Source organism: Agelaius tricolor, unplaced genomic scaffold, assembly GCF_023055355.1.
Source record: "Agelaius tricolor isolate 1412-34295 unplaced genomic scaffold, bAgeTri1.0.p SCAF_4, whole genome shotgun sequence".
Lineage (NCBI taxonomy): Eukaryota > Metazoa > Chordata > Aves > Passeriformes > Icteridae > Agelaius > Agelaius tricolor.
Window position 1 is genome coordinate 36,946,991 of NW_027269264.1, and position 26,102 is coordinate 36,973,092.

The 26,102-nt window shown below is 37.8% G+C and overlaps 1 protein-coding gene across 4 annotated transcripts in view; it reads right to left on the bottom strand.

Annotated features, from left to right (window-relative positions):
• Positions 1-26,102, bottom strand: part of MAST4 (microtubule associated serine/threonine kinase family member 4) — a 278,365-nt gene that overhangs the window by 189,602 nt on the left and 62,661 nt on the right. For all 4 annotated transcript variants that reach the window (XM_071425284.1, XM_071425286.1, XM_071425285.1 and 1 more), the window contains exons 2-3: positions 25,744-25,897; positions 8,507-8,628 (exon numbers count right to left, since the gene is read on the bottom strand). In XM_071425284.1, the coding sequence (XP_071281385.1) occupies positions 8,507-8,628; positions 25,744-25,897 (276 nt within the window). The remainder of the gene's footprint in view (positions 1-8,506; positions 8,629-25,743; positions 25,898-26,102) is intronic.

A 26,102-nucleotide genomic window follows, 5' to 3' on the forward strand; every position in this document is an offset into this window, starting at 1 on the left:
TGGAACTTAAAAAACGCTAGCTAAATAAATAAATGTGGAGGAATGTTCATTCCCACCAGAGATCTGGAAAAATTACATTTCCCCACCCTGCTCCAGTGCCTGTAAGTCAGCAGTGTCATTCAACTCAGTTTGAGTCTCTTTGTTTTGAGACTTACAGCCATCATCAGAACCATGGGAGTACTTCAGCTTGAGGAATGAGAGATATTGTTTCCAAACGGTCTGCTTCCATCCTCTGCTATATTACAGTCACTTTGCAAGCACCACAGGCATAAGAACATGTCAGCTTACAGGAAGGAAAATAAAAATGTTACTTAACCAATTTAGAATTGTGTCCTATTTCATTATCCTTTAATATAAGGATGCTGCCCCACAGCAAAAAAAATTAGCAGACAGGAATACATCTCATCACCTTCCAAACAATCCCATCATTTTAAAAGGCCAAACTTTACTAGGAAGCTCAAAGAATTTTAGTATTTGCATTTTTGCTAACTGAAACTGCAAAACAGGCATCAAGTTTTATAGCAGTAGCAGCACTAGCAATATAAGTTTCTTAACAATATAGAGTATCGCTATTAAAATTCAGGTCAGTGGAACAGTATCTTGTCCTCTGCCCCTTTTTTTTTTTAATTAATCAACCTATTCTAATTATGCATGAGTACCAAATTCCTAAGACTGCTAAGAAAGTCAAAGATATTGTAATTGCCTTGTAAGAACGCCAAACAATATCCTTACCTACTATACTCACCCACACCACACAGGGAACTCTCAGGTTACCAACACCTCTCACTTCGTATCCTGAATGCAGACAGAAGTATAGACAGCAGTTTTCCTACACTCATCACATTATTCCCCATGCCCACTTTGTCTCAGTTTATTTTAAAGACAGAGCTGTGATTGAAATTCGTTTAAACTTCCATTATATACTTCTGAGACTGGAAAATGGACCAATCAAATTAGATTCCTACATGAGCACAGAACTCCTCAAGCAAAGGAAGATCTCCTTGCAACTTGTTTACTATTTTCTCATCAAATGTTACAAACTGTAGATGTATCAGTGTTTCAATTAAAATGCTAACTGACAGACAATGAATTCACAATAGTCTGCTTTTTGTGACCAGAGGGAACAGAAGACAGCACGGAACCCGAGACAGTATTACGGTTAAATTTTCCTCAATCCTCCCAAATGTCAGTGATTCTTCCAGTTTCTTCCTGCTCTTCACGTCCTTTCCAACCTCTTTATCCCCCTTCCATTTCCACATCTATAAACCTTCTAAGGAGCTGCAGAACCTTTTGGTCTAAGGCCAAAGAAGTTTGCTATATTCTTGAGTTTTATCCCTTGTTAATCACAGATTATCATTTTACACAGTTATCCCCTAAGTAAAGTCCAACAACAAGCCGAGGAAGTTTTATTCCCAGAAAGGCATCTAAACTTCAAATAGTATAAATGATTACACATTGATTTCTTCTGGTTATATAGTTTACTGCAAAACACCACTACTCCTTTGTCTCTCATGTGGCCAATTCTACCTGGGTGAAAAGTTCACAGCCTCACTTTGGTAACACTTCCCACTTTTCCCACTTTCTAAGTGATAGTGGCAACACAATTCTAGATTTAAGATAACCATCCCTAACACCACACACAGACAACTCAAATATTACAGCAGACAAGAATAAGCCCTTATTCAGAGCCACTACTACAGCCACACAGTCAGATGCTTCAGTTCCAGAGGTGATGCATTATATTTAACCTAGCTTACCATCTCAACCATGTGGGTCCTACATTAGAAGAACAAAGACATCCTCAGCCAACAAAAATTTTAACAGCCCTAGATTCTTGATTATCTAAAACTAGAAACTGGTCCCAGTGAGCCTTTTCACCATTCAGTCTCTCATGAAGGAAGAAGACTATTATATTGGGACTATTGGGACATCCGGAAAACAGAAGCACGGTACTCATGCAAAACAGGGATGCCCTGCTTAGCTCCTACATGTATTTGCTCTCTATTCATTCTGTATCATTAACAGGATACAGAAGAGGGTTTTACCTACATTCACCTCTAATAAACTGTGCAATATCTCCTTTCAGTTCTCTCTCGTGCTCAGTACATCCTGACAGCTGGAAGCTAACTGAGGCTGATGGGAAGTGACCTACTTCACCACAAAGGGGGTATTTTTGAAAAACACACTGCATATGCTCACAGGACTTTTTAACCTAGGATAGTCTTCTCTGAGAGATTATTATTTTGCTTACTTTTCCCGTTATTCTTTAACTAACGACATTTTGCAGCACAAAGAAGCTGTGTTCTCAATTCTGAGAAATCACAAGCTCTCTCAGGGAGAAATGTTAACCCCAGCTGGCACTACATCTGTATTTTATCCACACCCAAGAACAAGCAAGAAAGTATAAGAATTAATAAAGCCACTAATTTTAAACAGATGACTTAGGAAAGGATTCAGTATCTCGAATTCTGTCAAGCAGCTGAATCTACAATTTTGTTGTAAATTCAAGTACACCATGACTATTTTGAAAACAATGATAGAGCCAAGTAGAGATATACTTGAATTTATGGAAGAGACTACCCAGTCACCAACTTCTTGCATCAGCTCATCAAAGTATTATAGTTTCACAGCTCCGGACCACGTCTACTCTGGCCTTTTAGGTACAAATACAAAGCATATAGGCATTTCTATGAAGATTTATGTTCACTTCCCTCTTGCTACTACTAAATTAGATCTATCTACTGAATTAGAACTGCAATTAAGTATTTGTTAAAAGGCAAATACAAAGAAATAGGAAAGCAAATACATACTCATGGGTAAGGAATAAATGGAATAAAGTACACAAGGGACAACAGCTCTCTAATCTTAAAAGTGAGAAGCAACTGAAGCATAGAAAACCTGCTATCATTACTTGACAATTTTAGCATTTCATAGGAATAAAAACCTCACTTTTAAAAAGATTTTCAGTAATTACTCTTAGATGTTAAGCTTATTTTAAGTTAAATAAGAATATGGTTTTCAGCTTTATACAGTGGTTTAGCACTCAATCTATTTCCTCAGTTCAGACTCTGTGTTTCTGAAGTCTAGCCAATTATTTTGGGGAGATTAGAGATAACAAACCAAGACTGGCTACTTTGGCAATATTATATAGTTTTTGTGCTTCTCACAAGTGCCATCTTTGTACTTGCACTGCATTAACTGCCAGAGTATTAATTACCTGCTCACACTCAAGCATTGAAAACCTGAATCCCTGGACAGGAAGAACTAAAACTTAAAGAAACCCAAGTTTCAGATGCAGTTCCCTTTTGCTTTCAAGGAAGTTTACTTAAAAATAAGTTCAGCTACACCTGATATTCATTATATAAAACTGAACACAGACAATTAGTGATTTGAAAAATTTCCTACAATTCCAAAACATTTAAATAAAAGCCTTTTTTAAATTACGTGGGTTGGCTAAGCACAATTGATACTGTCATTCACTTATCTAACCAATTAGTGCTTCTAAAGAATGTATTTCATTTGTTCACTATCATTTATTATCTATGCAGTAATTTTGCAGCTTCTCAGACAACAAATGGCTGTCTTACATCTGGGGAATAAAACACACAAAAGGGTGTTGGTGTGCTGTTTGAATACATGCAATTACTGGTAGTTAAGTTCTAATTAGCATAATTAGTTTTGAAACAGTTCCCATAATAACTGTCAACATTATGTCAATTTAGCTGAAGTTAATGGCGTATTTAACAAAGACACACTTACTCATTTTCAGTATTATACTATTAAAAAGAGAGGAAGAGGGAAAGCTCTTTCTGAAGAAGTAGAACTATTTTTTATAGACATTGGACATTTCTTATGTTTCTTCCTTTCAGCATTCCAACTTATAAATAAGTACTTTATATAATTAGCCCCCTCCAGTTTCCATAAGACCATTCTTACAAATTAACACTGACAAAATGGAAATAAAAAGCAACCAGAGTACAGATGTTTGCAAATTCAGTCTTCTGTTGTTTTGGGGAAGGCAGTTTGCAGAGGAATGCCTGTTTTTGAGGGGGAAGAAATCAAGAGGTAAAATATAAAGTAAGTAATATGCTAAAAAGTAGCAAATGTTTCCAGTCATACCTAGACAAAACATCCCTTCACTGCTTAGTAGGAAAGGGCATAAGCCATTCACAAAGGCTAGTTTTATTGCTTTTCTAGTTTTGATGTTACTAGAAATTATTTCCAAGTACTAGAAGATGATCCATTATTAAACTAACAGTTATTTCATTGGCATCTTTCATATTTCCATGAAGAAACCATATGCTTTTCAGAGTCTAATCTACTTCATGCTGTATACTCATCTCACACAATAGAAGGAATAGCCAACTTAAGCTCAATATTGCCATAAAGCTGAAATCACACATCCAGTCTTGACTGAATTTAAAAGCCAAGTGTATTACAATCTACATGTTTCATTTGAGAATCTTTGTTATAATATTTTTATTACATGAATATTTCATAGAGCAAATTAACATAAAGTACTCATGAAATATGCTCTCTCAGAAAGCTCTCTGGACTGTGAGAAACATTTCATGTGACACAAAGGATTTTTTTAATTTATATAAATCAGATAAACAAAATGAAAGACTTCCTGCTCCTTAAAGTAAGGGATTACTATTTTTTTAATTAGCGAAAAAACCACCATACAGCCAAACAAGCAATAAATCAATAAATTCCATAACAGGAATTTACAGTAAACAATGACAAAGCCAAATGTGAAAATTTTTTACCAATTAATTTGTGCAAATTAATTTCCTTTCATCTACACATTTATCATTATGTATCATAGACACTTTAGGTTTCTATTGTTTTTATATGTGAAGCTAACTAGAAACTGTTAAAATCAAGAATTTCATTCAATCTGTGTCCCACAAAATACCTTTATGCCTATAAAACAGTAATTAATTGCTCAATTTCAGACTTGTTACCATAACTTTAGCATATCAGCTTATTACAATGAGAACTTAACAAAATTGCCTTTATTTCAATTTATTTTGAAGCATTTTCCAAAAATTCCTCTCAGTAATAAATGAAAAAATCAAAACAGTAAGTCTACAAACAATATTTGAAAATACTTATGGAGTGGCAGGGGACTGGTAGAGAACAGGAGGATGACCCCTAAACTTTGGACACTGAATGAGGCAGCAACTTCATGTTCATTCCAAATCCATCCTAGCCTGAAAAGATGCCTGAAGTCAAGTGAGATGACTGACAACCTACAGTGCAAGGAATGAGATAAACTAGCTCTACTACAGTTTTCATACACTCCTGCAAAACTCAGCATTGAGATGCAGACTGAATTGCCTTCCAGGAGCAACTATTACTGACCATGGAGAGGAAGAGACCCACCAGACCAACACGACCCATAAAAACACCCTAAAGCAGAACCACCCCTCAACTCAGCTTTCCCTTTCTATTCAGCACTGAAGACATTCCGCATCATTTACTTAATGTTTTTAAGCCCACACTAATTCTCTGTGCAGAGTCCCATTGTCTGTGTCACCATCAGAGAACTGTCTGTCATGGACAGTTCAAAATGCTCATGACAGAAATTGAAGAGTAGCACAACTCTGACTGAGCTGCCTCTGAACTGTGGGGAGGCCTCACTGAAGTCACAACTTCCTCATGAGGGGAAGAGGAGGGACAGGCACTGATCTCTTATCTCTGGTGCCAGTGACAGAACCCTAGAGTTGTAACAGGGGAGGTTTCAATTGGACATTAGCAAAAGTTTCTTCACCCAGAGAATGGCAGGGCCCTGGAACAGGCTCCCCAGGGAAGTGGTGACAGCACCAGCCCGACAGAGTTCAAGAAGCATTTGGACAATGGTCTCAGGCACATGGTGTGATTTATGGGGTTGTTCTCTGCAGGGCCAAGAGCTAGACTTTATGATCCTTTTGGGTCCCTTCCAACTCAGATTATTCTGTGATTCTGTGAATTAAGGGTCCACATCAAATCCCATACACTACCCACTCATCACAAAATCAGCCTTCTCCTATACATCTTTAAACCAGCTCTGCGGGTCTACAGAGAAACTGTATTTTTAATTTATAGTCCAACTGCCTATACTACAGGACTGAATCATGCATAGCTATTGAACTGTACCTAAAGCAACAACCTGCAGCCCATTTTTAATCAATATTCTGTAAAAAAAATCTATAATTTCCCACAGAAAGGTTTTACACCTGTGAACCAGTGAGAGATTTTGTGAATTTTTAATAAATTATTGACAGAACAAGAAAAAAAATTTACGCTTTTTGTACTCTGTTTGCAATTGCACTAAGCACTAGCATGTATCTTTGACCTGTTCACTTGTCATTCTTGTCTGTATCGGCTCATAATCACTATTCAGTCAGATCCATACCAGCTGAGTATCAACCCAAGTGAGAATGACCGGTTCTGGTAAAAGAACTAATAACAGGTTCATTATTTTTCAGATGAGCAAGGCAATACATTTAAAGTAATTTCAACTCAGACTGTGACCAGCTACATGAAAATTCTTCATAAAAATCACTTTTACATAAGAGTAAACTCTCTCCTAAGCATGATTAAAAGTAAAAGCTCCAATTACAAGAATCTAACAATAGGCCTCCCAAATTCAACTCTACCAAATCACAGAATCAAGGGGAAAAGTGTGCAAGGAGGGCCCTAACTTATGGCCCCTTTTAAGCAAAGACCAAAGTCCTTCAAAAGCCTGACAGCAAAGTATTTGTCAAAGGAGGCTTGAGAAGAGCTCTGCCTATGTGACATTAACATTAACCTTCTTAGGAGGCAGGTCTGATCAGCAGTTCCAGATAAGAAATAAACACTTCTGAGAAACCTGCACCTCCACCCTGTGCACAATCTGCTCAGATCTGCTTAGATGGTTCTTGCCTGCTTTTGCACCAGCATGAAAGAAACTGCAGTCAGGCACAGATAAAAGATGTGGAGAGACAGGAAGGAAGAAGTCTGTGGCAGACAGATATGCCATAAAACTATATAGGTGATGAGTTAAAGGGCCTTAAGGAAGGAAGGCTCACTGAATTTTTCATCAGTCTACTGCTTTATGACCATTTAAAGTCAAAAAAAAAAAAGTCATTATTGTCAAAATGGTGCTGCATCTTCCTCCTCCTCTAGTTTAAGCATCACAGCACAACAAAAACACAATATTACTAGCAGCATGCCCCCTAATAGTTGTGCAGATAGAAACAGACCATCAAACAGCAACATAGCCCTTTTTAAATTCAGTTAAAGTGGAAGAAGTATTTTTTTTATTCCCAAATACAGAAAAGAAGAAAAAATGTGGGTTTAATGCAATTTAAATTCATTTCTGACCATTCATCTACTTTTTTTTTCATTTCAATTACACATAATCCAAATACTTCATTCACAAAATTCACAATTAACAAAATTCATAGGTTGACATTTAATTCCCTGGAAAATATTAGGATTCAAAGCACAGAACTTCCAATAGAATTAAGTGTTTGCAGTCAGTGTGGAGTCCAAAAAGCCATATCTGCCCTAAAGAGCCATAAACAGCACCACCACGACCACCAAGCAGAAGCCAAGATTAGATTTATAAGTGAAGATTTGTTGCAGTTGAAGTGAAATACTACTTCAGACAGATCATGGAGAAAACAGCCATCTACCTATCAATATCATATGAAAAAGAGTCATGATGATATCTCTTCAACATTGGCTGACCATAGCTGCCTTCAACCTGAATATTGTGTTCAAAAAAAATCCAAAACAAATCACAAGATAAGCTTCTCCTTGAAAGTAGATATGGATCAACAAAGTTTTAACGACCAGCTAAAGGGAAGAGATGGGGGAGGCAAAGCATTAATAATTCTTTTCTTTCTTTATACGAGCAACATATTATCACAACTCTTTGAAGAAAAGTATAGGCTAGTACACAGAGCCCTGCATTAAATTCCAACACTTCTTAAGATATTAATACACAGAAACACAAAGCATGAAACAGATGCTTGAAACCAAAAAGCTGAAAGGTCAAGTGTATGATGCATCTCTGCCCCTTTCTCTTCCCTTATACTTTTATCCAAAAGACTTCATTAAACTCTTGCTTCACACATCTGTGTCCTCATGAGGACTAAGTACTTTCAGAAGCGGAAAGAGACATTGATAGAAAAGAATGCTCAGGAGAAAGGACAGTTGCTTTCTATAGCATGCCTTTTTTTAAGAAAAGAAACCATTTAAATGCAAGCAGCTATATTAATGCAACATTCAGCTCAGGCTTTATGCAAAACCCAGTAACCCAATTCAGAGTTACTGCTACCATAAATGTTATTCATCCACACTCAACATATTAAGTAATGTTGTGTATAGGCAAGCATTAAGTACTTCAAAAATGCAGTGTAAGGAGGAGAGATTGGTATGGAAATAGACTTTGGTTTGATCCCCACCCTCCCACCAAGAGACACAGAGATAAAACTTTTTTGGTACATTTCTACATTGAAAAAAAGTTACTCACCAAACTAGCAGTGAGTGAGGGTGCTGACTGTCCAAATGTTTGGTAGCGCATCCGAACAAGATTAGTGGTTTCTATAGGTTGCCACAGCTGCTGTCCAGTTGCATTGGGAAGCAAATATTTGCCTGTCAAGTTCAGAAAGAGTGAGTTAAAATATGAGATGTTGCAGTTGAGGCAATGCAATGGATGGTTTACTGTAACACTCTTTCCACTGGGAAACATCATCCACTGCAGCCCTGACCAGAGCTGATTCCAACAGAATTCCTGCCATTCAGTTGCTAGTCCCTCACATCATCCTTCCACTAGATACAGTTCTCTGTTCTCAAAACTGTATCTTTTTCCTACATAGAAACATATTTAAAGCAACAAGAGATGCAAACATCTAGAGTGCTAGTTCTGAAACTTAACTTCTGAAAGCTAGTCAAAAATGAAAACAGGAAAAATATATTAAGAAATATTCCTCTTTTTTCCCCTTGAAGGAATAAGCTTCTGAGTCTGAGGGACAAAGTGAGATTTATTGGAATTAAGACACTTACCACATGGACGATTACACAATTTTGTGTGTGACGACTATTCTGCTTCTATTCCAGATTCATCATAAGCTACTCAATTCGTACCACTCAATTCCCAAGGATCTTCATCCAGTGTCCCAAGTAAGGGGACATGACCAAGGTGCAGGCCAGCCATTCCTTAGGAGCGCTCACAGGCTCTCAGTGCCCGTGCTCTCTGCTCAGAGGCGTCACTTGGCTGTGGGCAGGAAACCATGAGCCCAGGGCCACACAGGTCACAGGGCCACACTCCCCATCACAGAGCGACACCACTCAGAATCGTCTCCCTACAGGTACTAATGAGGCAGAACACATCTCCAGCTCATGAAGCCCAAGCTACAAACTAGCAGCAAGGAGAATATTCAAGGAACTAAGATGACACGCATGTATCAAAACTGTTAATTTCTGCTTACTTTCAGCCACTGGCAAGAAACAAGCGATATACTGGTCTTGGCAATATGTCCACCTTAAGTTCTTACTTTTATCTACAAACTATGCAAAAGTGAGACAATCACATTACTAAAGTAACTGTCTTCTCTTGGAAGACCAACAAGCTGATGCAAAGCAACAATTCAGAATCTTATTTTTAATCAAATCTCAGTTTAAAAACACAGTGCAACATCTTGACTGAACAGATCAAATGAAAAACATCTCCAAACCACATGGGCTAAACATTTGTTTCCTGAAATCATTAAACCCCACCTCATTAATCTTGTCATCTAAGATAGCTATGCAGTGGCTATGCGCCTGACCACTGACATAGGATGTGTACCCTGGTAAATCGGCACAGGTTTGCCAAGAAATCAAAAGCCTCAGCTTCATCATTTTATTTTAACAGTAGATCCACAGAGAGTTGCTGAGGTCTCTGGGACTCTTTTGGAAGCTAGAAGTTCCCAAGCAGCAGCACAGCACAGCCTTTTAACACTTTATAATCAGTCTTCCAAATGTGCTATTGTTCTTTGTTACACTGGTAAAGCGGAACCCATAAACATTTTTGCACCCAATTTGCTAACAGCCTGCCTGAGTCTAGAAGAAAAATATACAACGAAGCTGCAGTTTCTTGCCCATTTATCTAACATAACATTTCCCAGAACTGGAAAACCTGAATTAACTTTCCATCTGCTCTCTCTGCTTCTTTATAAAAAATTTTGGTTACCTTTTTTGCATAGGCTCCTATCATGCTCAACTAAAATGGTGCCATAAAGAGCTTAAGACATTGATTGCAATATACACATCTTTGATATTCCATTTATGTTAATCCTCAAATATACCAGTGACATATGCAGTCAGAGAGAGCTTTATATCTATCACCTCAAAAGGTTAATTCCTTCTCATCTGGACAGAAAAAAGAGAATTAGGAAGTGACTGCAAAAAAACTAAGTTATACAGACCTTCCATTTAAATAGGTATGTTTTACTTCTTTAATGCTTTCTACATAAAAAGAGGTCTATGCCTTTTCTTTCCTTCCTTTTTTACTCTACTTATCAGACACTGGTAGGATGAAGTTCTCAGAGAAGGGTGAAAGTGTGCGATCCATAGGTTTCCAGACTTCCAGCAACATCCAGACAGCTCCAAACAAGCCATCATCAAAATGCTTCAGCAATACCTACTTTGTCAAGTAGACATACAATATGCGTAACTCCTTCAGAAACTCTATATTAATCCCCTCTAGAAGCCATAAGGAAAATTATCTTAAATAATTTTCAACTTCATCACTGTAGCGTAATATTAGGGCATTTTATCCTCACAGAAATCAGTATTTGAAAAGCAGTAGGTTTTCACCTGATCCTTTCAAGAAAAGGTTCATTCTATTAAAGTTTCTTCTAAAACTGGGGAACATCATCAGTCTTTGGTCAACAAGTGACTTCCTCATAGGGTGCTGTGGTTTAGGAATAGTATTCCCAAGCTTAGTTTTCCCAGTAAAAAAAGGAAACTGTAAGCTGCTCCCATCCCCTCTAGTGGGACACACAAAAGGCAGAGATCAAGGATTGAGGTAAGGACTTTTAATGGAAACAGCAATGAGGCAAGAAAATGAACAGCAACAGCAACACTGAAGACAAAAATGTAAACAAAGAGAGGGTTATTTACATGCAAAAATGCTCAGCGAGTCCAGGACAAGAGAAACCAATGGCAGACAGACCCTCTGCCCACCACACTTTCTCCAGGATCAGAAAGAAACCCTGTTCTTCTTGCTAGCAAGAGAAAGAGACCCTTTCCCTTACCTCCCCAGCAATGAGACAGGAGGTAATGAGAAACATTTGGGTCTTGGCCTTGCCCACTCAGCACATGGCAGCCCAGAACTCTTGGGCTCAGCAATCCAGCAAGCTCAGCTGCCCTGGCACCCAGGACTACAGCACATACCACCACACTCTGTACCGCAAAGAAAATTAACTCTGTCCTGGCCAGAACTAGGACACAGGGGGAACTAGGACACTAGGCCCTTCCCAGACTGCAGTAATTTTCATTTCATATGAATCCCACTTGAGCTTCCCAAGAAAGAAGATGGAAGGCAATCATTTGCATTTAGTACACAAATTAACATTGGCTTAAGTCAAAACAAGACAAAAAGGTTTAAATAACAATACAATTTAGTCTAGAAGGAGAAAGATATATGAGAAATAAGTGTTGTTATTAATCTTTGTACTTACTTTTTTCTGTAAATGTGCACCAGATCCAAAATATGGAGAGCTAATATTGTCTGTATCTTATCAGGGCAGGGCATTCTAACAGCCACCTTTACTATTTTCCCTTTACAGTGATCTGTATTTTACCCTGTTTTTATCTTGCTCAGACATCTGAAAGAAAGTCTAAGATATCTTGATACAGAGGCTAGAGGAGATGCAATCCTACACAACAACAGAATCTTGTACTAAGCCTTCCTTGAACTGTAATATTTTGCCTGACTCACAAGAAAGCAGAGTGGATTTACTCAGCGCTCTACAGTCAGTATCTCCACTGCAAAAATTCACGTAATAGTTCATTATTTTTCCTGCATGATTAGCATCAAGAAATATTTAAAATAATGTTGGGGGTGTGTCTGTTGAAAAGATAAATTAGGCAGTAAACACTGTCAAAATTACCAGTGAAATCGTGAGCATGTATGATGCTGGAATTATCCCTCCCCCTCAAGGAGCCTTGAAGGTACCACAGTTTTCACAAAATACTGGAATTAAGGAAAGCAGACTGTCTAGAACTCCCAATTCTTCTTTTCATAGTACACAGGCCTTTAAACACAGAAATGGCATACAAGAAATATGCTTTCTAAAGGGTCAAAATTAGCCAGGCCTTAGACAAAAAGATGGTAACAGATAAATTTCTTATCTGAGAACAGAGCTAACCTACTGCATTTAACCATTACATGATAAAACAGTCCCTGCCCAAAGTGAGTTAATCTTCAACTCTCCTTCAATTCCTCCAACAATAATTAAAAAAAAGTTTTAAATCCTCTCATACTGTCCACTCCCCCTTTCCCCTGACTTTATAGCACTCCTACACTTTTTTGCTGTAGTTTCATTCATAATTGTATGCATTTTACTGCTTTTACATTTTCTTTGACAACCCTTGATTTTATACATATCCACACTTCCCCTTATTAAGTGATTTCACTGCCAGTATTACACAAAAAATTTGACCTGAAATACATTATTTTCACACTGCATTCAGGTCTGCCTTCAAGCCTAATTCTCCAAGCAGCTGTTTTCCTTTTTAAGTGAACTGATTCATGAGGAATTCATGAGGGACTGAGAGGAAGGCTTCAACTCCACCGCAACCCTTCCACCTTAATTCAGTATTCTGGCCCATATACAGCATAGAACACTGCCAGCATCCAGACCACTGATACACTGGCAGTAATGTTCATACTACTTTCATAAGCTATTGATATTGAGTCATCCACTGATAGAGGTCCCCTATTTCTGTCCTCTTCATTTCCAAAATGGTCATTGTTGACTTCCTCCACTTCCTCTGCAGAAGTTTTGCTGGTATCTTTGTCTCCCTTTCAGGACTATCAGGACAGCCCTAAAGTAGCTACACAGGAACTAACATCATCACTTCCCATATCTGAATGCAATCCTTGTTAGTCCAGCACATTCATCAAAAGACATTTTGATGAAGGGTGGTTTAAGTTGATTATGTAATGGCAACAAGTTAGCATTATTTAATAGTATTACATCATCGTTGGTGAACATAGGTAAGACATCACTGCAGTTCAGTAGCATCTTCCCCTTGAACATGCCTCTTGTATATCTAGATTCATTTGTAATGAGTATTTGTTGATGGTCCAAATAGAATCATCATTAATTCTTACTTCTATTATGTTCAGCAAGCACCTATTCATTATATGACATATTGTATAAGGAAAAAACTACTTGTATAAGCACAAAGAGACTAAAACCACATACACTTTCACAAAAATCAATCACAAAAGGCAGGCTTCGCTTTATTCTAAACAGAAAATTTTTTCCTACTGCTGAAGTTCTACTTTCCTTCTTCTGTCCCTCTCAAATGTGTATCATAATAAGACAGCTGAGAATTACTAAATGAGCTCAAATCTAATACCTACAAATCTTCCATTTTCAGTTAGAATTTAAAAATAACTTCGTCTCTGATAATTAGGCAATTGCATAATATTAAGAAAATGTTTTGGCATCCAAGTAAGATTTTACCTTTATGCAAGTACTTAGGATAGTTTAGATTGCAGTTCTAGAAAGTCTGATTTGTAACTAGTCAAAACGCAAAAATAAATACAGAGGAAGCACCTTGAAAGTTTTTACTAGAAATTTTTTTTGTTAAAATAGTAGAAGGAGTTTCCTATTACACTACTGCCAACACAAGACAGGCACGTACTTTGCTGAAATGGAAGAATCTGAATTAGGGCTGACAGGAGCTACAGACACAATTAGTCCAAAGCAAAGCTGTGCATATGATTACAGTGTACCACAGACCTACCAGAAGCTAGCACCAATGTGTTTGTGTTAGCTGCTGTGAAATAGCAGTCTTCAAAATAGCCTCTTGCCATCTGGACATCTTAAAGGCAAGGGCCAAGAAATACTTACTTCAATTAATTGTCTTGTTAGGTCCACTACAGGTATTTATTATGTTAGTGCAGAATATTAAAAAAAAATATACAGAAAGCTAGTTACTTCTCCCTCACTGGTTTACTTTAAAATATAACTGATCTTATCTAAAGAACCTATGCTCTCGACAAGTTAGACTTGCCAAGCACAGTTTCAAGTGGGTTGCTCACTCCACACCTCTTTTTGGGGAGCCTTAGGAGCATGAGCTACCTCAGAGCAGCAGCAACAAGCCACAGTAGAAGAGAAAACTGGATTCTACAGAGTGCTCTTGATCATAGAAATGTTCTGAAAAGAAAAAAAAGATGGGTACTGCTCCCTCTTCTTACCCCTGGCATATTTTCAAACAAAAAAACCCCAGAAGAGCTGGGTTCATTGACAGGTCTTGATGTGAACAGAAAACTGAAGCCACCACCCGCCACCAGGTCACCAGAGAAACAATAGCAGTCCCTACATAGCCAAAGCTGCCACTGTTAACAGATGATAAATTGCCTACACCTGGTGAGCTAACACAATGCTTCTTCTCCAAAAACTACTGGCCTATGGAACTGCAGAATGTCTATTGTGTAAGAAGGAGAATTTCAAGTTCACCAGCAGCTGTGCCCTGCGAACTCTGACAGGTGGACTGGAACATCGGGATTACAACCACCAGGGACCACCAGAGAGACCATCAGGACAGAAGAACAGGAGTGTAAAGGGGAAGGAAAACATGTTAATGATTTCAGGGAAATTATTATCATATTCTGGGACAATCAATCAATATGTATGTAAAATATAGTATATAAATAGGAACTTCCCTGTACTCAGACTGCATGGCTTTGGGAAAAGCTACTCCCCTGTGCATCTGGACAAATAAAGAATGTTTGCTTCTTAATGCTACATTGGTGTTAATAACTTCTGTATTTTATTTATCAAATTTTTGATAACACCCCTGCCACTCACAAACTGCCTGTACAGCAGAAAGTGAAGAGCAAAGCTGGCAGCAATGTACCACCACTTTTACCGCCACAAATAAGTGAAGCCTCACTCCAGGTTCAGACACCTACCAGGTGAAAGGCAGAGCCTCCCACCTTCAAGGTTCAAGTTAGGACACTTAGCTTTACTGCCTCAAATTGAACTCCTGCAGACATCCCAGCTGTAGAAAATGATGGGGACACTGCAAATTTTAGGGGGGGCAGGGAGGAGAGGTGGAATTAAAGCCATCATTCCCATTAGCTGTTAACCAGAAAAGAGTGGATGGATTTGAAGTCATCACTAGGAAACTTTACAGTATTTTGCCTTATTCTATTGTAGCTACATCAGCAAATTTTACTTAAATTTCAAATCTCCAACAAGCAAAAAAACCAAGAAATTATCATTTTAATAATGTCTTATTTACTGCCCAGAACTTAAAGGAGTATGTTTTGCACATTACTCAACTACACATGGTTGAAGTTAATGAACAATGCCACTTTTCCAGTCTAATGGAAGAGGTGAAATTTTCATTTCAGCCAATTTGTCTCCTAAACAATAACATTATTCAGGTGAGCCCATAATTACAACTGACTCAATTACAAATTCTTTTGTTACTGTAGAAGAAGCCTTTGCAAAAAATCCTATTACGCTCACTATAGTTCTTTTACTTTTTGATGTACTATAAATCTCCTAAAATACTCTATATTTGTTTCACTTTCTAAAATTAGATGAAGCAGTGGCACCCTCAGGCACATGGTAGGATTCTTTGGGTTGTCCTGAGCAGAGCCAGGAGCTGGACTCATTGATCCCTGTGGGTCTGTTCCAACTCAGGATATTGTATGGTTCTACGATTCTGGCTGACAATGCAGGAAAAATAAATGTGGCCTACCAAAGGCAAAAATTTGGGGTGAGATTATGAACTGTAAAAAAACCCACAAAAAAACTGCAGCAGATCTACCTTAAAATTTCACCAATATTGGCAGAATTGGAACTGGAAAAGGACATACCAAGTTTTGGACCACAAACTAGTAGGATGAAGGTACAGATCTGTTTAGATCTGTATCCAAAAATACATACATACATACATACATACATACATACATACATACATATATATATATATATATATATATATATATAAAGAAAATGAAGCCTCCATTAAGTACAAAGGCATGCAGAATCCATGCTTGGAACAAAATTCTCTCACTGAAAATCATTTAAAAGACAGTACAAAATTTTGCTGATCAGGAAATTACTCAGAGTTCCCTTGCTAACAGATACTCGCTGAAGTTATATTGACTATTTGCAATTTATTATTGAAGTACTGTGACAGCAATATAATACTTAAAATGCATTTGAGATCAGTAGCAAATCTCCTTAACTTCTAATTAGATTTGGAGGATAAGGATAGGTTTGGGGTTTTCAGTTTGGTTTGTTTGGTTGGGTTTTTTAAGTTATCCATGCCAAACACACCTAACTCAATAGCACTGTTAGCCAACCAGTGACAACACTAACTACATGACAAAACACCCTACAGATTGAAGTTGTCATTCATGACACTACTTCCTTACCTCACAGCTCTACTGAAATACAACTTAGCAAAATAATTAGTTGGTAATATTTATCAGTGAGCTCAGAGATAGAACACTCTACTGCTTCCTTTTCTTTATCTTAAAAACAAATAGGTTCTTTTCCCATAATTCTAACATGCAGCTCCAAAACTTATAAACTGCCAGTCCATTCTATAACACAAATATAATATACAGGTATTACTGCATACCTTTCATCCTTTTTTACAGCTCACACCTGCTCTAGAAAAATTTCAAGGTCCAGTTCTGTAACTTTGATAACAATAAGAAAAACACACAGTTAAGATTCACACTGCACACACGATACTACAAAAAGCACACTAAACTACATTCAAGTGATAATGTGACAGAGTTCCTTTCAACATATAGCATATTTTGCAAAAACAAGAATCCTGCACACCAAGAGGTCAGAGATAACTGATACTGGCAGACCTACAACAAAACCGTGCCTAGAACACAAAGGATCTCAAAAATTCACTATTGCTCAATTCAAACATTATGTGAACAACTGCTTCAATCAATGGCCAGTACCCTTGGCTCACGACTCTCCACGAGTTCAACATCTGGGGTTTGCTGACAGAATTTATGGTACAAAATAAGTATCTCCCATTGCACTATGAAGAACATACCCAGCAACCCAAAACTGACATTAAAACAAACATGAAATGATGTGTTAACATGCTATTTTCTCTGCAGTACCCACTGTGACCCCTTCTTTTGTCTCATGTATATGTTGTTATGCCCCATAATTAAATCCCTACACACTTACAGTAATTTTTCAAAAGGTAGAGTTCCCCAATAGAAAATCCTGCTCCTATTTTCACTTGAAAACATCTATAAATTTTTCCACTCAAGTGTCAACCTTCATTCTAAGGATTAAGTAGAGGAAGTGTTTTTTCCCTCTTCTCAAATATTTCTCTATCTGTGCATTCAATTTCTGCTAAAGCAACCAACTCGGATAAAGCAAGTATGTGGTGAAATCATTTGCTTTACAACATCCACTAGAGAGAGACCACAGGGAAAAAAACAGGAAGACAAGCCTCTAGGAGTAGAGATCATGTGTTCTTGATGTGCAATTATAGTTTATTTATAAATATGCTGCAGTCAGTTTTGCACCAATGAGCTCAGGTACTAGCAACAACAGGACTGCAGTCTCACAAACCTCAAATTTAGTTAATCAGATGATTAAATACAAGCATATAGCTAAGTCCAGGCATGTGGACTCGACTTCCATCCATGCTTTTACAGTTTCAGTGCTAAGCACACTTGAAACAGCTAATTCAACAGCTCTTAGGGTACTTCTTAAGGAGCTACAACTCAAACTTCATATTTAATATGAATATTAATTTTCTCCACTTTTTGTTTTTCCACTATGACAAATGACTCTTAACAATTTTCAAGCTGCTTTTATAAGTGTCACAAAGAGGGTTAAATTCTCTTTCTCCCTCCTTCAAAACTGGCAGCTTGCAAACATATCTGCTAATTAGGCACTCTACTGCTACAGTTTGCTTTGATCTCAACAACAATCAACTTCTCATGTTCCGATGATACAAGCATGATTAAGCAGCAATCAAGGAGTTAAAGGCAAAATAATGAGACAGGAATACAATATCTTCTGTTCTCATCTCATTCTATTACATGGTGCAGACTCCAGACACGTCAAAGAATATGGAAATTATCTTGCTAGGCACACAGGGAAGTAAAAATCAACTCTACTATGCAGGCTGATTGAAGCCTTAAATGATGAAGGTAAGTGACAATGACAAACATAACCTAATGTCATCTCAAACACCAGCACACCAAGAACCATCTAAAAATGCCTATTTTACAGCAGAATATATTTACTTCATCTGCAGAAGACAGCTTTGTACTGAATGCATTAAAAAAAAAACAAACAAAAACCCCCCACATTGCATTTCCTCAGCCATGTAATTATAGAATAGATTGCCTCTATCTACTAATTCTGGAGTAAGTTTAACACGTGGCATAGTGCTTTAAGGAAACCTTTGAGGAAGGCCATTGCAAAGACTGCCAGATATGCCCTGGGTAGGCAGTGAATGAATGAAGCATGTTGTGCTTGTGTCAGGCACGCATGGCTGCTGAACCTTCCCACCTCTGCAGCCCAGAGCCCAGTCTGGGTGTTAGCACCCGTGTTGGGCTGCTGCCCTTCTGCTGCTGATGGGGAGAGCCCTCAGGCAGCTGCAGCTGGAAAGGCTTTCTAAGCAGGGTACATCCAGTCCTGACACGTCACAATGAAAGCCCTTTTGAAATACTTCTGTTCTGATATGAGAAGGGAAGAAAATGCAGGAAGTAAAATTTCCTATTAAAGGCACATCTGATAGAGCTTTGGCACTGGCAGTCATTCTTACCCCCACATCCTACAGCACCCCAGCTTCTGGGGCTGGGGACAGGCCAACAGAGGCCACCAAGCTGCATTCCCAGAGACAGCTTTGAAATCATAAGGTTCTTTATGGAGTGCTGTAATCATGTATTTATTCATATATTCCTGGTGTAAATATGTATAATTTCTTCCATAACAGGAAGAAATTTTGATTATGTACACAGTAAATACAGAACACTTCCTTGTATCTACACCAAAACGCCATCATTAATAGAAATAACCCTTTTTTTAAATGTTGCCATTAAACTAATCATATTATCACTATGACAAGCAGTTGCATGTTATGGGAAGGTCTCATTTCCAAAGAGGTTTCAAGGTACAAGTCACGTGATTGTACAAGTTCAGTTTTCCCCATTCACCAACTTGTACCAAATAGTTGACACTATTGGTACACAGTGTCAACTAGTCTAGTTGACACTAGAGACTTCATGAGCTAATCTCCATTTTCAACAACATTAATGATAATTTATACAGCCCAATGTGTGTGAAAATTCTGCTACTGCCAATTGCTCCTCTGTATGAATGGGGAAAACCTCCTCTTCCAAGTCCTGCCAGCATATGCCAACCTATGGATAAGAGAACAGCTTGATTTTCATGGTCCATAATGCTGTTGATCTTTCTGCTAATTAGTGTTAGCAGAGTGATGAATCTCTGAAGCAAAAAACAGACTGAGAATTCCCAAGTTCATTTCAAATCAACCATAGATTAATTATACAGGAATAACAAAAATTGCTGAGCACATTTGGATGACTGATGACTCAGAGGTGGAAAGTTGATCAAAGCAAGAACATTAAAGAAAAAATACATAAATCACATGGGGTTTTTTTTGTTTTAGCTCTTCATAATCTGTAGACAATACATGATCAGAAGAACATGAAGTAATTTTCCTAATGTAGAGTGCTTTAGGATCCTCGGATTAAAGATTCTATAAAATTAAATTAGTATGTATTATGTTACCTGTGCTTGAGTAAGATCAATATACACCTAGTAGATAACAGCCCTACCACAGTTAAGACACAATTAGACCACCAGGACGTCTTTTCCAAGTTCTTGATGAGATAACAGTAAGTGAGATAAAAACTTCAAACTACAGGTAGCTAAAATGTATTTTTTCTTTATATATAACAGTAGAGCTTATCAGTATGGTATAAAACAACTGAGTTAGCTTCAGTACTCTCCAAAATATGATCTCTTCCCAGAAATATGTTCTTGCATCTTTCAGAAGTAGAAAGGGAGATAGCAATCTCCAAATGCTGCACAGTACCTGAGAACCCAGGACTGCGCTGCCCATCTCGGGGCAAAGTGAGGAGCAGCAGCAGGGCATGAAAGTCAGGGCAGTTTGTTTTGCCAGTCCAAGTGATTTGCTAGGTTAACCCTCTCCACGGTAAAAGCTCATTTAATTTCCCATCCTTTCACATCACCTTCTGCTCTGGATTCTTTTTAAGCATCTCTGAACACAGCAAACTAAAATCTGTGGACAATGTAACTGAAAAACCCTCTGACTATAGACAGCCCTTTGAAGTTTGTGGAGATCAAGACAACCAGCCACTACAGAAAAGCAGCTTTTTAATTAAACATTTTTTCTCCTGATTCAAAACAAGTTTTAAAGTCCCAGTCTGTGTACCATTAGAAATGCTTAAGAAGGCAACCTAAGGCTACAGCAAGAGGCATTTAAATACACGTGTATTAAACAAATGTCTATTGTCCCCAGAATAACAGAGCTGATCCCATCTACCATACTTTTCTCTCAATCACATCCTTTCCCCATCTAGCACACTGCCAATGACCTTGCACCCAGAGGGCACCAGTATCCCTCTGAGACAATCCTCTTTTCCCTCTATCTGACCTAGGGCTGTGAAACAAGCAGCTGCAGCTCAGCTTTGTGACAGGGCTTATCCTGCAGTTCAACAACCTGTGCAAGGATTGTGTTTAACACTTTCTGTGGCACAAGCAAAACTTAAAAAGATCCAGTTTACTTCCCAGACAAAGAGTGTGGCAAGCACTGTTATGGGCATGGGTTCATGCAGTGAACGGGGAATCTGGAGTAGGAGAGAAATTAGGACACAGCAGAAGAGAAAAAGGCAAATATTGATTATAGTGTAAAGTGACGATGTTATCCAAAACTTTATAACCTGTTGGAAATATAACCTTTCAAATTAAAAGACGAATTGGTCATAAATTACATTCGAGTTATTTTACTCTGAGTTTGTTTTATCTCATGAATTCTTATGTTTAATAACCACAGTTATGAAATGCTATTTTTCATCTTGTCTTTCTATTAAACAAAACCGTTAGCACTTCACAACAGGAACTACTAAGGGAGATTTGCTAGACTAATAGCAGGCAACATACTATTTTGATTCCAAGCTTCCTCTCTGTTTTTCCAGAAGTGTTCCTCCTTGGCAATGAAGATTAAGGAAAGCAATACTGTTGCAACAATTATATTGAAGAGGTTGTTCCAAAATATAGTAGTATGGTGTCTGCAGGAATCACTGTATATTTCTTTTATTGAACAAACATTAATTAGTGGCTGCGTAGCAATTTTCTACAGAATGCAATAATAGATTTATTCTCAAAAACACTGATTTAATTTTTCTTTTTCTTTGAAAAGTATGCTTTGCTTGTCACTGAAAACATGTGGTTCCTGGATTACTTAAAACTGTGCAACTCAGGGAAACAATTTCGGCTCTAGTTTCCCTGAAGCTGTGTCAACAATAATTTCAGTTTCTATTCTACCTCTGCAGGTTTCCAGTCCTCTTCTCCCTGATCGTCATGATCAGCACATTATGATGTACTGATGACCCAGTACATCATTCTCAATTTTTCTTGTATTCAAAGAGTTTTGTTTTCTTGTATATAAAGAGTTTTGTAATTTACTTCAGCCAGTTCAGTATAGTAGCTTCCCAGTAACTGTAATCTTTTGGGTTTTGCAAGTCTCATTCAATATACTGCAACAATATAGATTTTATTTCTTCTCATATGTCGCTCATAACATTATTCCCTCCTGCAAAGCTCCATAAACTCATTTATTTGGGATCTATTCCCAGAGGTAAAATCCCTATATATTTACCTCTATTAGTATTCAGCCCTACAGGAATTGAACTATTTTGTTTTATATGAACTAATAAATTTTGTTTTGTTTGTTTTCATTGTTAATACTGCTTTTGCTCTATGACTCAATAATACTGTTTTTAACAGCCATAAGAAAGGGAGAGTAAAATACAAAGTGCAATTCACCTTTCTAACACCTGCAATGAGCAACACACATCAGTGTAAGAATATTCTGCAAATTTGCAAGCCCGGAGTTTTGTCTCTTGCTTCACTTACTCCCACCTACTGTATTTTAGGAATTGCAAATCTTGTAACAACAGAGGCAGAGATAGAACTGAAAATAGTTTCAAAGATATTTTTCCAAATTATTTTCCAATGAACTGATATCCACTGTTAAGCTAGCACTTAAATTTGTATTAAAAGTAACAAAAGAGAAGAAAGAATAAAGGAATACAGGAACCAGTAATAGTGATGTTAAATATCAAGCACTTTCTCAAATGACAGGCCTCCAAATATTTTTCCCCCTTTATCAACCAGGAATATTTTTTCAAAAACATTAAGACTTAAATAGAAATTTGGAAGGGAATGTGTGAGCATAGAAGTTATCCCTTACCGAGCACATGTCAGCTCACCAATTTAAAAGAAGGATTTATTGTGCACCACTTTTTTTTTTTAATGATACTATGACTCTTGTAGTTTCAAACCACAGTGGCAAACCACTCTTAAGCATTAAAGAAATCTTTAAAAAACCCCAAAACTTCAATATGTTTAAAAAGGGATGTAAATACATGATGAAAGCAACACTGTACTAACTTCAGATTACTGAACATTTGAAACAATTCTAGGAATTAGTTCTCTATCTGCAGTTGTTTCTTTAAAACAGTTTTTAAAAAATCCCTAAAGAATATAAAGAACTTTCTGTCATCAGAATGAGTTTGATTAATTTAATCAGTATCATGAAAGCTGTTAAGATATTAAAATTATTTTAAGATACCAAAGCCCTAGGGTATTCAGGTTCATTTAAAGTGCATTGGTAATAAAGCAGTTTAACATCATTGCACACTATATTCCTAAATCCTGACATGAAACCCTGCACAACAGATTGCATGCAGACAAAAAGCATATCCATTTCCCTTTATAAAGGCCTCAAGCAATAATTCAAGCACAGAGATAAAGATTAGAGACTATGGCAGCCAAGCACAATTGCTAGGTTTGTTTTTTATTAGATTGTCTTCTTCCTCTTTATCTGCGCGGCTTATATGGCAAAGATCAGTTTTTAAAGACCACCATTCCACTTTAAAGTTAGACAAAAACAAAATTAAAGAACCACACCAGCTCCTGCTAAAAAAAATAACTGTGCTGGCAGTTTCTAGTCTCACTAAAACAGTAGTTTGGTTTACACTCCAAGTTTTCAAAGCTGTAACACTCCAGAGCTGCCAGAGAGTTTACTGAAATGGCTACCAAAATTGACACTTCTCTTCTGCTGGTCACTTACTTTTCATGGAAGCCCATATGGATAACAAATACTTTTACACTGTTTCTGAAAGCTTCATAACAACTCGTGATAAAAATGAAGTTGCAAGGGAAATGACAGATCTTACACTAGTGACACTAAAAATCAGAGCAACAATTATCTGATTATATGATACAAGAAATTCCTGTAGTAGCATATGTTTTTTTCTTCACATAAAGTGTGAGACAGCTTAAATTTTTTAATTCTTTAGGTTCCTTAAGACAAAATCATTTGTCATTTACCAGAAGCCATGTAGGTGATTTCAAGGTGGTGAATGCAAAGAGAGGAATTGCTACTACTTCTTGGAGCTTCTTCCAGGGAAAGGGGTAGGAGAGAAGTGAGAAAAGCAAGTACTCCAGTAGTACTTTTCTGTCACCATCATTTTCTGAAAAAATCCTCTTGCCCAGGATTTCTCTCCTGGGAAGCTGAGAAGCCTCAGAGAAAAAGGAAAACAATAATTATCTGATTTGTTTCTCCTGTGTTTTGCTGCTTTGGAATGTGTTTGGAGATTGTTTATCCAACAGGTGGTTGTTTCATTGGTTCCAGATGAATTGGAATTGTTTTGACTTAATGACCAATCACAGTTAATCTGTGTCAGGACTCTGGAAGGAGTCACAAGTTTTCAGTGGTATCTTTCTAGCCTTCTGTCTCTATCCTTTCTGTATTCTTTAGTATAGTTTAGTATAGTACTCTTAATATAATACAGTATCTTAAAATAATAAATTAGCCTTCTAAGAACATGGAGTCAGATTCATCATTCCTCCCTTCGTTTGGGAACCCCACAAATACAAGACTTTTCAGACACGTACTGCAGAAGAGTCAGCTCTATCCCTTGTGGAACCATCTTTCATCCCCAAGTGATAACAACTCTGAACAATTCACAGAATTTAGAGACAGAAATGGTGTTTACTATCTCAAGTAACACCATATCAACTTCTTCAAACCCAAATTTGAAGTACTTGATTCTAATATCAATCAACATCACTTGTACAGATAAAACAACTTCCTCATGAAGGGAAGAGAAGAGGCAGGCACTGATCTCTCATCTCTGGTGAGCAGCGACAGGACCTGAGGGAATGGCCTGAAGCCAAAACAGGGGAGGTTTAGGTTGGGTATCAGGAAAAGGTTTTTCACCCAGGAGAGGTCAGGCACTGGAACAGGCTCCTCAGAGAAGTAATCACAGCACCAATCTTGATGCAGTTCAAGATGTGTTTGGACGATGGACTCAGGCACATGGTGTGACTCCTGGCGATGGTGCTGTGCAGGGCCAGGAGTTGGACTTTATGATCCTTGTGGGTCTCTTCCAACTCAGCATGTTCTGTTATTCTGTGAAATTTCTATCTTCCAGTAAATTTACTGAAAACTATTGTTCCTCTCACCAAGTACAACAAATTCCTCTATTACCCATTATGCACTTTAGAAACATATTTGATTCAAATTCCATGAATTTTTTTTTTTTAATACACGAAGTCCCTATTTTTTTCTATTAAATTTGCTCCATAATCAAAACAAATCACTCTTCAGTGACCATCACTGCCACAGAGGTACCAGTCACAGTCACAATACCAGCACCTAGTATCTAGAAGATGCTACCAGGGCAGGGAGGGCCTAAGCCCTCTTCAAGCATCCTGCTACCTCTTCATGGCTCCACAGAGGAGAAGCTGCAGTCCACAGCTTGTGGCTAGTTGGTAATGCTGTTCCTCCCCTGTGAGTATTCCACCACATAAATGATACCAAATTGTATTTTCTTTAATGAAATCAAGTCAAAAGGCACCATCCATGCACTTCAGCTCCTAGAGGAAACAAGATGTAGGTGATCCCATGGATGGATGCACGAGAGTCAGTGAGACAAATGCCACAGACATGCAAATCTCAAGATAGGGTTGATTTTCAGGCTGTGCTTGGCCACCTATCAACAGCCCCTAGAGGCAGAACCTCAAACATGACTCACCTCACTAACAGTCAGGGAAGCCACGTGGAAGAGACTTATGGAAACTCCAGGTGGAGCTCACACCCCACCAAAGAGTTCAGCCACAAGGCAAACACCAAGCGTCAGGGTGCCATCAGCTCCTTGTGCCAACCCAGGTGACACTACACATACCCCAAACTCACCAGTCAGAGCTCCTCCAAGGCTTCCTCTCCTGAGCTGTCTCCCATCTTCACTCAATTGCCTCTTAAATTTAGGAGACTTTCCAAGGCCAGAAGACACTTCAGGACTGCTGGATTTTCGGAAAGGCATAGGTGGAGGTGACAATATGTGATCAAGCTGCAAAGAAACAGAAAAAAAATACATACCTATACTGTTTAAATGTTTATCTTCATTGAAAGAAAAATGTAAGTTACCTTCAACTAAAGATTATGACACCATTTAGGAAAAAAAGATCCCAAAGATCTTAAGGTAACTAATTTGCTAACAGAAAAGAACAATTTTTCAAGCACCAGATTTGTGTATGGCTATGTAAGAAAGCCAT